The sequence below is a fragment of the Hypanus sabinus genome, chromosome 1, assembly GCF_030144855.1.
Source record: "Hypanus sabinus isolate sHypSab1 chromosome 1, sHypSab1.hap1, whole genome shotgun sequence".
NCBI lineage: Eukaryota > Metazoa > Chordata > Chondrichthyes > Myliobatiformes > Dasyatidae > Hypanus > Hypanus sabinus.
The window spans coordinates 118,925,630-118,938,938 of NC_082706.1; the positions used below are offsets into that span (position 1 = coordinate 118,925,630).

At 37.3% G+C, this 13,309-nt stretch overlaps 1 protein-coding gene across 6 annotated transcripts in view; it reads left to right on the forward strand.

The window, feature by feature from the left end:
• LOC132397074 (collagen alpha-1(IX) chain-like) overlaps positions 1 to 13,309 on the forward strand; it is a 117,602-nt gene that overhangs the window by 15,858 nt on the left and 88,435 nt on the right. For 5 of the 6 annotated variants that reach the window (XM_059975334.1, XM_059975344.1, XM_059975338.1 and 2 more), the window contains exons 7-8: positions 11,037 to 11,207; positions 12,210 to 12,245. In XM_059975334.1, coding sequence (XP_059831317.1) covers positions 11,037 to 11,207; positions 12,210 to 12,245 — 207 coding nt within the window. The remainder of the gene's footprint in view (positions 1 to 11,036; positions 11,208 to 12,209; positions 12,246 to 13,309) is intronic. The other variant, XM_059975372.1, reaches the window with a different exon arrangement.

A 13,309-nucleotide genomic window follows, 5' to 3' on the forward strand; every position in this document is an offset into this window, starting at 1 on the left:
TATAAAGTCTAGCTCTAATTGCATTCAGCAAATCTGAACACTTCCTGCCCCTTGCTTGACTTTATCATTCAGTCTTTCTTTCTTCTTTGCTAGCATGTAGACTGTCTATTTTTAGTCCACCTACAGGTATCTACTCTATTTTTGTCCCCCTCTCTTTGTGTTCCTTGTGTCTCCCCCATGTTTCAAAGTATTTAAAAGGGTTATTAAAGGATTCTACCACCTACAGATTCACTTTCAAGGACTCATGTTCTCAAGAATTTTTTTTATTTGCACAGTTGTCTTCTTTTGCACATCTTTATCAATCTTAGTATGTTTATGTATAATTCTTCATAAATTCTATTGACTTTTTTCCTGTAAATGTCTATAAGAAAAATAAATATCAAGGTAGTATGTGATAACATATATGTACTTTGATAATAAATTTTCTTTTGAACTTTTGTGTTTATCTTGCACTCTCCTCTTTGAATTTTGTACATGTGAGATTCCTCCTACTTTTTCTTATATTTGGAAATATTGACAAGGGCAGATTATTATCATCTAGAATATTTGGGCTAAATTTTGAATTATATTAGATTGTGAGTCATATAAATCATCATAGAGCTACAATTCAAGAAGAAATAAAATAGATGAGGTTTAGGGACATTGTTGCCATCAATATGAAAGTCAATTTTTGCAAGTGGAATCTTTTTTTGATGAGAGCATAAAATCTTTGACTTGAAATACCTGGGTCCCTATGATGCATAGGCTTTCAGCAATCCCTCTTTGAACTCAATAATGAAAAATGTACAATGACACCAGGAGCATTACTGCCTTATTTCTATCAATAGAAATGCATTGCTTTATAGTCCAGAAAGACTTGTTAAAGGAATTACAAAGATTTAAGAGGTACTATGGTTGTATACTAATTACTGGTATTGCCAGAGACATGAGCGTCCCTTTAAATCAAATCAAATTTGGGCAGTCTCAGTGTCCAAAGTAACTATGAATAACTGAAATGTTAACTGAGAGTCTGGGCTTTTGTCCAGCTTCTGCCCTTCACTAGAGGGCATGCATCATTGCTAATGATGCTCAAAGACACACATAATGCCCCTCTAAACATTTTCTTCTTAAAATTATCCTGAACTTTGTCCCGTGTGACAAAGTGAAAGAAATTCACAGGAAAACAGGTAATGATATATAAAATTAATTCAAGTATTTTCTAGCTCTTAGAACATCAAGACTTCCCAAAAAATTTTATGTGAATTAACTATTCTTGAGGTGTGGTGGTTATTTACTAATCTTGAATATATAGTAGCTCCAGATTATTCTTTAATTTTTCTTCACATTTTGCTTCTCCACATTGCATGGCAATGATGTCACAGTGTGAGTCCATGGGTAAGAGTCGATTTACACCACCTCATTGAAGAATCTACTGTTAATCTGTTGTTCAGAGTAATGAATGCCAGCAGAGTACTCAACCACGATTTTCATAATGTCCTTTCACATATTGTTATTGAAACTTACCAGACAGCAATCAAGAACAGCCATTGTTTCTTATTTTTATTTCGGCGAATCTGAGTAATTTGCTAGCAGCATTTTGATAATCTCCTTTGAAATCAGGAGCCTATCACACCAGCTTTCCTGTTCTATATGACTCATTTTGATACTTGGTAGTGAATTTAAACACAGAGCTACTGAGGGAGTTGATTATTCCATTTGTCCTGCTTTGGCCAGGTTTAATGTGAAAGGGTAGATCCAAACTAGTAAGCTACTGTCTCCATGACGTCACTTCCATATACTGTAGTTTAATTTCTTGTCAATGACACTGCTTTTCATTAACAGTTCTCCATTCTTCAATGACTTTATTTCCTTATCTTGCGTAATCTTCTTCCTAAAATCAGTGATTCCTACCACAAGTATACTCTTAATGGATTAAATTAAATAACCCACCTTATTCACATTAAGATGCTGAACGTTATCAGAGACACTGTGGCTGGTCTGGGTGACAAGTCTTTAGATGATATTGAATGGCAAATCACTGCAAATTCCTTAAATTCCATGAGGATACAATAGTTAACTAACTCAGAATTTAACCTGAGATCACCTGTGGCTCAGTTCATCACTGAATGAGCATTTTGTTGAATTTATTTAACTGGAAATTATCTGGTTCATAAAGTTTATGTGCTGGTGTGAAAAGGATGAACTCCTACTCTGAAATGATTCCCTTCAAGTTCTTTCAAATTAACGTAAATAACTCTTGATTCATTATCCTTGAAAATTAAAATTCAGCATATAGAATCACGTTACCAGAAAAATGAGAGGTGACTGAGTACTGAAGCCCTTTTTTACCAGTGAATGATATCATTAAAGGGGCAAGGAAGCTGAGTGCATTCATTTTTTAAGGAAAGTCTCGAAGTCTCAGTTATGTAGGCATTACCCTTAACTTGGGAGGATCTCGTATCTGAACATGGGGCAGATAGATCTAATAAAGAAGAGCAGGTGCTTCAAGTCACTCACATCATTACTTAGAAATATATTGCTAAGCCTTCTTCATTGTTGATCTTGAAACTCATTAACTAATAACACCGAAGAACATTGAAATGGCTCATTTCACAAAGGCAACTCACTATAACTTTCTCAAAGGAATTGGTGGATGCAGATTAAAAACTTGCCTTGCTAGATTGTCCATCTTCATGAATACGTCAAGAAACTGTTCAGCAAATGAGTGTACTTACTCAGAGCTAGCTGTTCCCATTTCTGTAGTTTCTCACTTGAATTATTGTTGATCATTGTGGAAACACTAAGAACATGCAGAGTGACTTGGAGTTTTGTTTTAAGAGTTTATTAGCATGATATCAGGGAGAGTCTGCAGCAGTCTCTGCTGCCACCAGAACTCCGATTTTTAGGTTGTACAGAGCTCATATTTATACAGCAGGACAAACAACTTCACATAACTTTGTTTGGCATCCCACATGTCAGTTATCTCTCAGCATGAGTCTAACAGTTCTTCCTGCTTCCTGTTATCAGGACTCATAATTTACCCCCAGACACAACCTCCCTCCTGGTTCTAGGGGCTAGTATCTTATTTATTGGTGTTCCTGGTACTGCGCTTATCATCCAAGGTTATTCTCAACACGCATCAGCAGTCTTAAGCCCAGCTGTTCCAGAATGGTCAAGTATCCTATCATACACTAGGTTTAACCATTTCTACCACAGTCATTAAAAAAAAAACAAATTTGGGTGACAATGATTAAATGAAAAAGTAATGACTGTATCATAGATGTTCATGGGGTATCGGGCACCATGATTACTAATTCATTGCCAGCAACCTGCATTGTTGAGGCAGAAAGAAATACAAAGAACTGTGGGTGACACGGTATAAATTTAGAATAGGCATATTATTGCGTTGACAGATGGTGACTGAAATCAGTAGAAAAAAGTCCACATTAAGAGAAATGGAGAGAGAAACTGATTGGGGAAAATGAAAATTTTCCTGAATTCAAAGTGTGTGGGATACATCTTAAGCTTTGTTGTTAATTTCTGGTCCTGCATTTGGCTAGATGATAGATCAGTCTTGTTTTTTGAAGTCTTATTTAAACAAAAACTGGTAAATTACTCCAAGAATATAATATATAATAGAACAGTAAACAAAAAAATTAATAAATCTCAATCTTAGTGAGTTCATGACAGTAGCTTGTAGTTCAGAAGTGCTTTCATTAAAAAAACAGAACATAATTAGCTGAAAGCAAACGTGCCTGCAAAAAAAATTATGCAAATGATCAGATACTCAAAATAGATAGTTGTTGACAAGTATCTTTGTATAAAATTGACCAACTAAATTGCACAAGGCATTATTTCTGTCAACGAGCAAATATATGTAACATGACTACATGTCTTCATGAGAAACTATTACAAAAAAAGTTTCCAAGAACCCAGTTGGTATATCGAGTATCACTCTTCAAAAGATTCCATTGAGAATAATTGGAGGTGGGAATTGTGAAGAGGTGGGAGAATAAGAAAGATCAAAGTATTTTGTAGGGTAATCAGATTATAAATTGGTTCTTGTTTCCAATTTCTGCCATCATAACTATACTTCGTAATTTTTCTTTAATGTCCCAAGCATTTGTTATTTGCACATTTAAGATGGTACTAAATTTAATATTTTTCATTTTTTTCCTCTCGGAGAATTATTCCTAATTCTGAGGTATTCTATAACTCCTTCTAGTGGATGCAGCTGACAATTTTAAGGGCACTTAGAATCAGTGTTTAATATGTTATAGTATCATAATTTATGCACAAATCAATAGAATAGAATGCATACAAATTATTTGGTAAAATTCCATTTAAAAACTTAATTAGTTTATCTGCATGTGCTGTAAGTGTCATAAATTTAGATTCAAGAGACAGTGTCAATCTCTTTGAATTTTACTTTTGGTTTATTAAAAAGATTAATATGGTTGCAGCAATATTATAATATAATTTGAAACATGGTTGTAAGGGGACATTGCTTTGTGGATCCAGAACTGGCATGCCTACAGAAGGCAAAGAGTGGTTGTAGACATGTCATATTCTGTATGGGGGTCACCAGTAGAGTGCCTCAGAGTTCTGTTCTGGGACCCCTACTCTTTGTTATTTTTATAAATTACCTGGATGAGGAAGTGGAGGGATGGGTTAGTAACTTTACTGATGAAACAAATGTTGTGGGTGTTGTGGATAGTGTGGAGGGTTGTCAGAGGTTACAGCTGGACATTGATAGGATGCAAAACTGGGCTGAGAACTGGCAGGTGGAATTCAACCCAGGTAAGTGTGAGGTAGTTCATTTTGGTAGGTCAAATATGATGGCAGAGTTTAGCATTACTGGTAAGACTCTTGGCAGTGTGGAGGATCAGAGGGATCTTGGTGTCCGAGTCCATAGGACGCTCAAAGCTGCTACGCAGGTTGATTCTGTGGTTAAGAAGGCATGTGGTGCATTGACCTTCATCAATCGTGGGATTGAGTTTAAGAGCTCAGAGGTAATGTCACAGCTATATGGGACCCTGGACAGACCCCATTTGGAGTGCTGTGCTCAAATCTGTTGTCTCACTACAGGAAGGATGTGGAAACCATTGAAAGGGTGCAGAGGAGATTTACAAGGATGTTGCCTGGATTGGGGAGCATGCCTTCTGAGAATAGGATGAATGAACTCGGCCTTTTTTCCTTGGAGCAACGGAGGATGAGAGGTGACCTGACAGAGGTGTATAAGATGATGAGAGGCATTGATCGTGTGGATAGTCAGAGGCTTTTTCCCAGGGCTGAAATGGCTAACATGAGAGGGCATAGTTTTAAGGTGCTTGGAAGTAGGTACGGAGGAGATGTCAGGGGTAACTTTTTTACACAGAGAGTGGTGAGTGCATGGAATGGGCTGCCGGTGGTGGAAGTGGAAACAATAGATTCTTTTAAGAGACTCCTGGATAGGTACATAGAGAAATGGTGGGCTGTGGGTAAACCCAGGTAAGTTATAAGGTAAGGACTTGTTCAGCACAGCTTTGTGGGCTGAAGGGCCTGTATTGTGCTGTAGGTTTTCTCTGTTTCTATTACTTGTATGTCTTCAAGATGCATTTTCAACCAGTGGTTCTAAGGAAAATAATCTGAGGTAATTCCCAGTGGTGTAAGGAAAATGGGAATCCAATTTAGAAAAGTGATCAAAAACTCATCTAAAAAGGCGAGGCTCTGTTTTGTGGAAGAAAAAGGTTATAATTTAGTAAATTTTGACTGGTTCAAGCCCTGATTGAGGTAGATTTGCATGATGTTGCAGATGGAAATTTTGAGGAAGTACAGGTGGCTTGCAGGAGGTTATTAAGATCAATATCTGAATAATAATTAGAATCAAGTTTAATATCACTGTCATTATGTCGAGAAGCTTGTTCACAAATGAGGGCAAATGAGATTCTAAGTAAATTTTAAAGCAGTCTCGGCTCAAAACGTTGACAATACTTCTCTCTATAGATGCTGCCTGGCTTGCTGTGTTCCACCAGCATGTTGTGTGTGGGGTCCTATATAAAATTGGCAGTTCAAGAAATGAGTGCTTTGAGTGTTCCTGCCCAGCAGGTTTATTTCATCCTATCCTTTGTTTGGGTTAATAATCTTCTCTCCCAACCAAAGCCACACCAAGTTCTAAGATGCTTTGAACTCCAAGGTCCTGTTGAAGCCAAGTGAACATTCATTAGATATTGCCAGATGCACTGCAAACCCTGCTGCTGAGCTTGTGCACTATGGACCTGAGTATTGCTGGATTTGGAGATGATATTGTCCAGCAGGGTTCTGAAAATCATGAATGAGGCAAAAACCTTATGGTTCAGCTGTTCTAACAGTTGGTGATTACTGTACAGTTCAGACAGTGTCCGCTTGAAACAGCAGGGCAAGTAAGAAGTAATGAGAGCTAGTAACAGCAAGTAAGAAGTAAAGAGAAAAGTCAAGAAACAAAGGGCTGGACCCCTCTTTGTGCTTGAAGCTGGCTAGATAAAGCAGTTTTCTCTGATGAGAACACTGAAGCAACAAGGGCCGTCTTACTTTATGCTATCATGAGATTTCAGGTCGATAAAGAAACTACAGAAGAATGAACTATATCACAAATTACTGAAAATCTACTGAGAATTTACAAACTGCTGATTATACAAACATATTAGCAAGTGTAAAGACATTTACAAGATAAATGAAAATTTAGATAAGCACATGAAGGACAGAAAAATGGACGGCTTAGGAGGGAAGATTTGGATTGATCTTAGAGTAGGTTAAAGTTCAGTTCAATATTCTGGGCCATAGGGCTTCTACTGTGCTGTAATGCTCTATGTTCTAAATAGCAATTTAGACCCTAAGCAAATGATGTAGAAAAATCATGACTGGAGTCCATGATCAACAGCAGATTAAGTGCGTCACAATATTTTGTACAGATCAAGGCAAATGCTGATGCCTAGTTCATAGCTGGTAAGTTCTTTGATCAGGGTAGTGCTGGCTATGATGTTTGAATCTCCAGGCATAGCTCTGATAATTTTGATTCTATATGGAATGGTAAAATTAAATCTTTGAGTCAAGTCCTATCTATGGTTCAAGTCAGTATAGTGTCATCACCTTGGGCTTTACTTTAGAGCTAGAAGGTCTGACACAACCTCCTTAGCAACTTGGCATTCTCCTTCTTTAATTGGTTGAGGCCTGTCAAGATCTGATATAAAAGAATGGAATTTGTAATATAGGAAAAAATGTATTTTGAACATAAGTGACATTTTTTGCTTAGTGAGTGTAAAGTGAAATGAGACAAAACAACCATTCCATATAGAGAAACTAAGCACGTCTCCTCCAGCACTGACCTTTTTCCCCTTCTCATTGTTGCTTGGACACCCTCTAGAATTCACTTACTGAGTCAGGCAGCATCAACTTTTCAGTCAAACAGTCAACAGAAACAGTCAACTTTTCAGGTCAAACACACATTGTCAGAACAATTGTCCTGAAATGTTCTCAGACTAAGACACAAGCCCTGTTTCTTTCTCTGCCGGTGCTGCCTCTCCCTTGAGTGATTCCATCATTTCATATTTCCCACATTAGCAGCAGTTTTCTCATTTCCAGCATTTGCAGTTTTCTTTTTGGATTTCCCTCTCTAGAAACTGGGGTAAAGGTATGTTCTACCTCCTCTGGTTGCCACCTGTTGCTTTCAGTCATGTGTTGTCTTCTATTACAAGGAGGCTTAAAGGTAACGGAGAACCTTGTGGAAGATTTGCAGATTGTGGCCACCGTAGAACCCACGCAGGAGGAAACAAGTGTTTAATGTAATGTAGTACACAGAGTATTATAGTTAACTAAAGGTTCTGGCTCAACAAGCCTGTGTAGCCTAATTTCATCCATGAAACCAAGTAACTCTATGTTTTGGGAACGTGGGAGAAACTGGAGCATCTACCATTTGTAGAAGAAACCCACGTGGTCACAGTCAAAACATACAAATTCCTTTACAGACAGTGACGGGAATTGAACCCAGGTTGCTGGTGCTGTAATAGTGGTGGTGCTAACCACTGTGCTACCATACCACCCCCCCCCCCCCGAGGTACACTGTAGCTCTCCTATTGCAAGTACCTTTCTTCTAAAGGGCTCATATTTTGCTCAATGGCCTTTGATTTCCAGTGAAGTTAAAATTTATAGCTAGGTATGCAGATATAAGTAGATCAACAGTGAAGTGGACAAAAGTAAAGGCCCCGATATTGTTTGTGGTGGTGATGAAGGCTTATTATGAAGAGCCAATGCAATCTTGAAGCCGGCCACACTTGAAGAGTGGCAGCTCTCAGCTCTTATTTGCAGGGTCTAATCTCAACCCCAGAGGGAATGTCTAATTTGTGGTCTAGGTATGGCACCCAGTGTGATTATCAGCTTCTAAGAAGGAAGTCAGTTCAATGAAATATAGAAACCCTGCAGTGCAATACAGGCCCTTCGAAATTACCTAGGGTTACTCATAGCCCTCTATGGGAAAACATTTTTTCTTCTCCTGGTCCAGAAGCTTACTTTTTAAATGTGATGTTTTGATCTGACCCTGATATATTGATTTGTTGAGTTGAATTTGTTCCAATGAAGTGAGATAGAGAATGAAAGTTGCACATTTACAGGAGGACTGCATGTTGAGGAGTAGGATCACAAGTGAAGATTTCAACTTGGTCAAGCATTTCATGTTGGGTATGTTCTTATCCAACAAGATAACGTGCTGTCAGGTACAGGAATACAAACAGAATACAATTTTTTTTGTCATATAGAATATATGTCCATGTAAAATATATTTTCACAATATTCATGTTTGCGCGCATGTACATAAATACATTGCAGTGTAAAAGATTGGCTAAAATATTATCAGGAAACTCTGCAAGCTAAGCAAATTCTCGTGTATAAAGAAAAAAGAGCAAGAGGTGAGGTGCTGTCTTTGAGTAGTTGCATGCTTCTCTGTATATCAGTTGAATTAAGTTTTGAACAGAATGATCTGAAATGCTTGAAGAAATGCTGTCAGTAATTGCAGTATTTTAATTTAATTTCTACTTTACTAATTCCCAGTGACAGTTTCATGAGTGGCACCAAGTTTTGTTTAGTAATCACTTAAGTTTCAAAAGAAAGTAAAAGCTAATTTTGGTGAGGATTACAATGCCTTTGGGGTTTAAATGAAATACTTTGCAGTATCTATGAGTAGTTGCCTTTTTGCAATCTTCTCATTTTCTCCCTTTAGCTGCTGAACCATTGGAGACAATGGACTCACATTCACAGGCATCCCTGCATCATCTTGTCCAATTAACCGATATTTAGCACAGCTTGTTGGTATGCTGCAGGAGAAACTCACTGCTGGTTTGTGGACTTATGATGAGTAATTCTAACAAACTGAAATTTGGCTGATTTTTCTGATGGACTGTATTCTCAGAAAAGCTGAAGTAAAAATCCCAGCCTGAAGTTCAACAAAAGGAAAAAAAAAACAATTGTGCATTCACAATATATAAAGAAGTGTCATTCTTTTATTTTGAGAGGAAATAAAGAATCATTGGGCCGATGATTGAAGCCTCATGTCTGAAATTTGGTTTGTGCTTACAGTGGAGTTTACAGTGCTAGAATAATATTCTTGTGGTGTGAAATTGTTCTGAAAGATTCCATGCTTAGTTTTTGAAGAGCAGTGGAGTTATCTCCACCATCCTGGCCAAATTTCTCTACCAACCAACATTAACTCCGGCAATCTGGGGAAGATCACTTAGCTGCAAAGTTCGCTGTGCTACAGTGACAATTCAGCATTGGATACAAAGCATTTTGGGATGTCCTGAGTTTGTTATACTTAAGATTTTCTCTGGAAATTCTCTGGTAATATATAAATATTTAAAATCCTCTTATCTTAATCTATCCTTCCTTAGAAACAGAAAGTTGATGATAAATAGGGAAATAGATGTGCTCGTGTGAAAGTGAAATTGAAATTCAAAAGCTGTGATAAGGGCCTGGAAATGAGATTTATGCTTCACCCTAGATATCAATGCAGGAAAAAAATTGCAACTTGGGTGTAATGGAAGTTATCAGTTTGCCATTGTCTGCTTTGCACTTTTATCAATGTGTAACATTACTCTAATTTATACTTGCATATAAAGAACTCCTCAATTGCTTTTGATACACTGTAGTCTACTTAAGAAGATAAGCAACCAATCTGTTCCCTTAGTGAGATGATCTCTTCCCACTGCTACCATGCATCTGTTGTAAATTTTCCTTTCTATGAAAAATAAACTTTGTTTTTTCACTTGAGACTGTTTGGTCTTGTGGAGCATATCTTTCTTCCAGGGTTGATAAGTAAACATGCAAATAATGGAAGTTTTTTAAAAGAATGAATTGCTTCCTTCTAAAATTCCTGTAAAGTAATGCAAACATTACTTACTTCAATCCTTCATTCTTAATCAGCATCATTTGCAAAAATCATGGAAATTCTTGATTAAATGTGAGAAGTTTAGAAAGGAAAAGTCATAAGTAGAATTTTTAATTTTACGCCGACTATACTTTTTTTCTCTCTCTCGTAGATGCTGCCTGGTCTGCTGTGTTCCTTCAGCATTTTGTTTCTGTGTCTTGGTTTTCCAGCATCTGCAGATTTTCTTTTGATTTTTTTAATTGAAGTTAATTATGTACAGTTGGATGCACAGTTATAAGCATGAGATGAAAAAGAAGAAGCTACTAAAACTACTGAATTTATCCAAATGTTCCATTTTAATTGTCTCATGGAAGTTCTTTTCAAATTTTGTCTTACTGTTTGCCACATTAAGTGCTGGTGAATTAAATGGGTCTCGTATAGCTTTAGGAAAATGAGAATGAAATTCTTAAGGTAAGCTCAAAGGAACAGAATACTCAGTGACTTTATAATTGAGGAACTGAGGGCATTTCTTCAAGTTCACTATTAAACATTTTCTCAAATATGGACTGATGAATTGATCATTCTTTTCAATTGTAGTATGCTGTCTGGGTAGATTTTCTGGCAATTTATTCCTCTTAGAACATACCATTTTACTAATTATTACTGATGTGTTTATTTTTATTAGCCTGATTTTGGTTTCAGAGGTCCAAGGCCTGATTATGAAAAACCAAGCGTGATTGGTCCAATGGGTCCTCCAGGTCCTGCTGGACCACCAGGTTCTCCTGGTTTACCAGGCCCTTCAGGATCTCCAAGGATTGCAGGATCACATGGGCTGGATGGGAAAGATGGAGCTGATGTAAGTCTTCACAGCTTATTTATTCCACATGGCCAGTTGGACTGCTTCGGCTAAGAACAATGCAGCTTTGTAAGTTCTTCTAGAATTGATGCCACATATTCAGAATCAGAATTAAGTTTATTATCACTAGCATATGTCATGAAATAAGTTGTTTTGTGGCAGCAGTACATTGCAATACATAAAATACTGCAGGTTACAGTAAGAAATATGAAAATATTGCACAAAGAGCTCAAAACACTGAGGTAATGTTCTTGCTTTTGTGGACTTTAGGAAATCTGATGGTGGAAGGGAAAAGGCTGTTCCTAAGATATTGATTGACCGTCTTTTCAAAGAACAAATGTTATTCAGAAAGCTTGGTATAGATGTTTAAACTTATTTTCTCTCATAGCAAGTCAGTGTAAGATTCTGAAATACCTGCCCTTGCTATGAGCTAGTTGTTAGATTGTAGATTCAGCAACAATGACATAAAGGCTTGATCAAGTCTCCAAAACTGGTTTAATACACTTGTCTTTTGTGCATTCATTGAGAATGTAGCTTGTAGTTCCTGATTCATACATTGTCAAAGGAAATTCCATTTGGCGTACCTGTGAACAAAGACTAGAAATAGGCTGTTGAACTCCCTGGGAACTGTGTTCCCATTTAACAGCATTTCTTCCCCTCAGAATTACAAAAGCTTATCAGAGTCTGAAAATCCCATTTGACCCTGTATCCTCAAGAGAAGTAAGCTTCAAACATATATCACCTGTTACACAATGCAGTATCACCTGACTACTAGATGGCAATTAGATGGTTCTAATTTTAAGATGATATGACCATTTTATGGAGTTCTTGAGCCTCATTTGCAAATTAATTAGATTGCAGCTTGTGCACTGCCTCAAGCACAAGTTGCCTTAATTTCAATCTTTTAACCTGGGTTCAAAGTTAACTCTAAAGATAGAAACAAATATGTAGGAAATGCTGTGTGCTTATTGAAAAAATAACTGTCCAATTTTCATTTTAAAGGGAGGAATGGGCCTTCCTGGTCAGCCGGGTCTTCCAGTAAGTACTGATTGTTTTCTAGAGTAATTTGGTTAGTTGGGAATGTGAAGCGTCTTCTATAAATAACCGGAGTAAAATCAGTGAAGCCAGATAAATTCTGCACCACACTGTAGGAGATGTCACGAGGTGGTGGTGTTTACTACCCTTCCTGCTGCAAGTTTTTCCTCTTAAAAACTTAAAATGAATTCCAGCAATCTTTGTGTATATTATAATCTTCCTTGCCAATGTCAGTAAAGTTTTGAGAGTGAATTCAACAGAATTCTATTTTATTTATCTGAGATTTTGGGTCTGTTAACCTTATAGATTTGTGTTTCAACAGGAAAGAAATAACTGCAAAATGTAAAAGACCAAGGTCCAGCTAAATTAGTTTCTGCCATCCTGTTGGTCACACAATACAGTGATAATGGAATGATAGATCAGTGTGAAGAGTAAATACAGAACGTGCAGGAAGCCATCTGTAAAACAGGTTACCATTTCAGATAAGCAAGTTTGCATCATCTGAAACATTAAGTTTGTTCTCTATCCAGAGAAGTTGCCTGATCTGCTACAGATTTTCATTGTTTTCTGTCTTTATTGTTTATTCTTCTCTTGTATATCTCTTTCAAATTGTCTGTGGCAGATTAAGTTGTGGGGAGTGGATTGGAAACTTCCCTGAGAGATTATTTGCACCCCAAGCATGGATGTTTATGGAGCATTGGTAGATTTGAGATTATTGTGGTGCAGTTTGTAGACCTACTGCCTCAGCTCCTGTGCTTGGGTTTGTTTCCTCCGGGTGCTCCACTTTCATCCCATGTATGGGTTGGTCAATTACATGGTCCCTTGAGGTTGACCTAAATGTATGCAGATGAGTGGTTCGCTGTGAGGGAGGAAAGAATAGGATGAGTTGGGGTAGGATTTGTATAAAAATACTTCTGTCTCATAAGATGTCTGAGCTCAAGAACTTTTCACAATTCAAGGCATTTTTGTGTAGCTTTGATGAGGAAAATTTCTCATTATGTGCTTATCCTCCAGCTTTACAAAGTTCAAACCACAAGACTCATGATACCTCCAGTATGCCTGGTTAA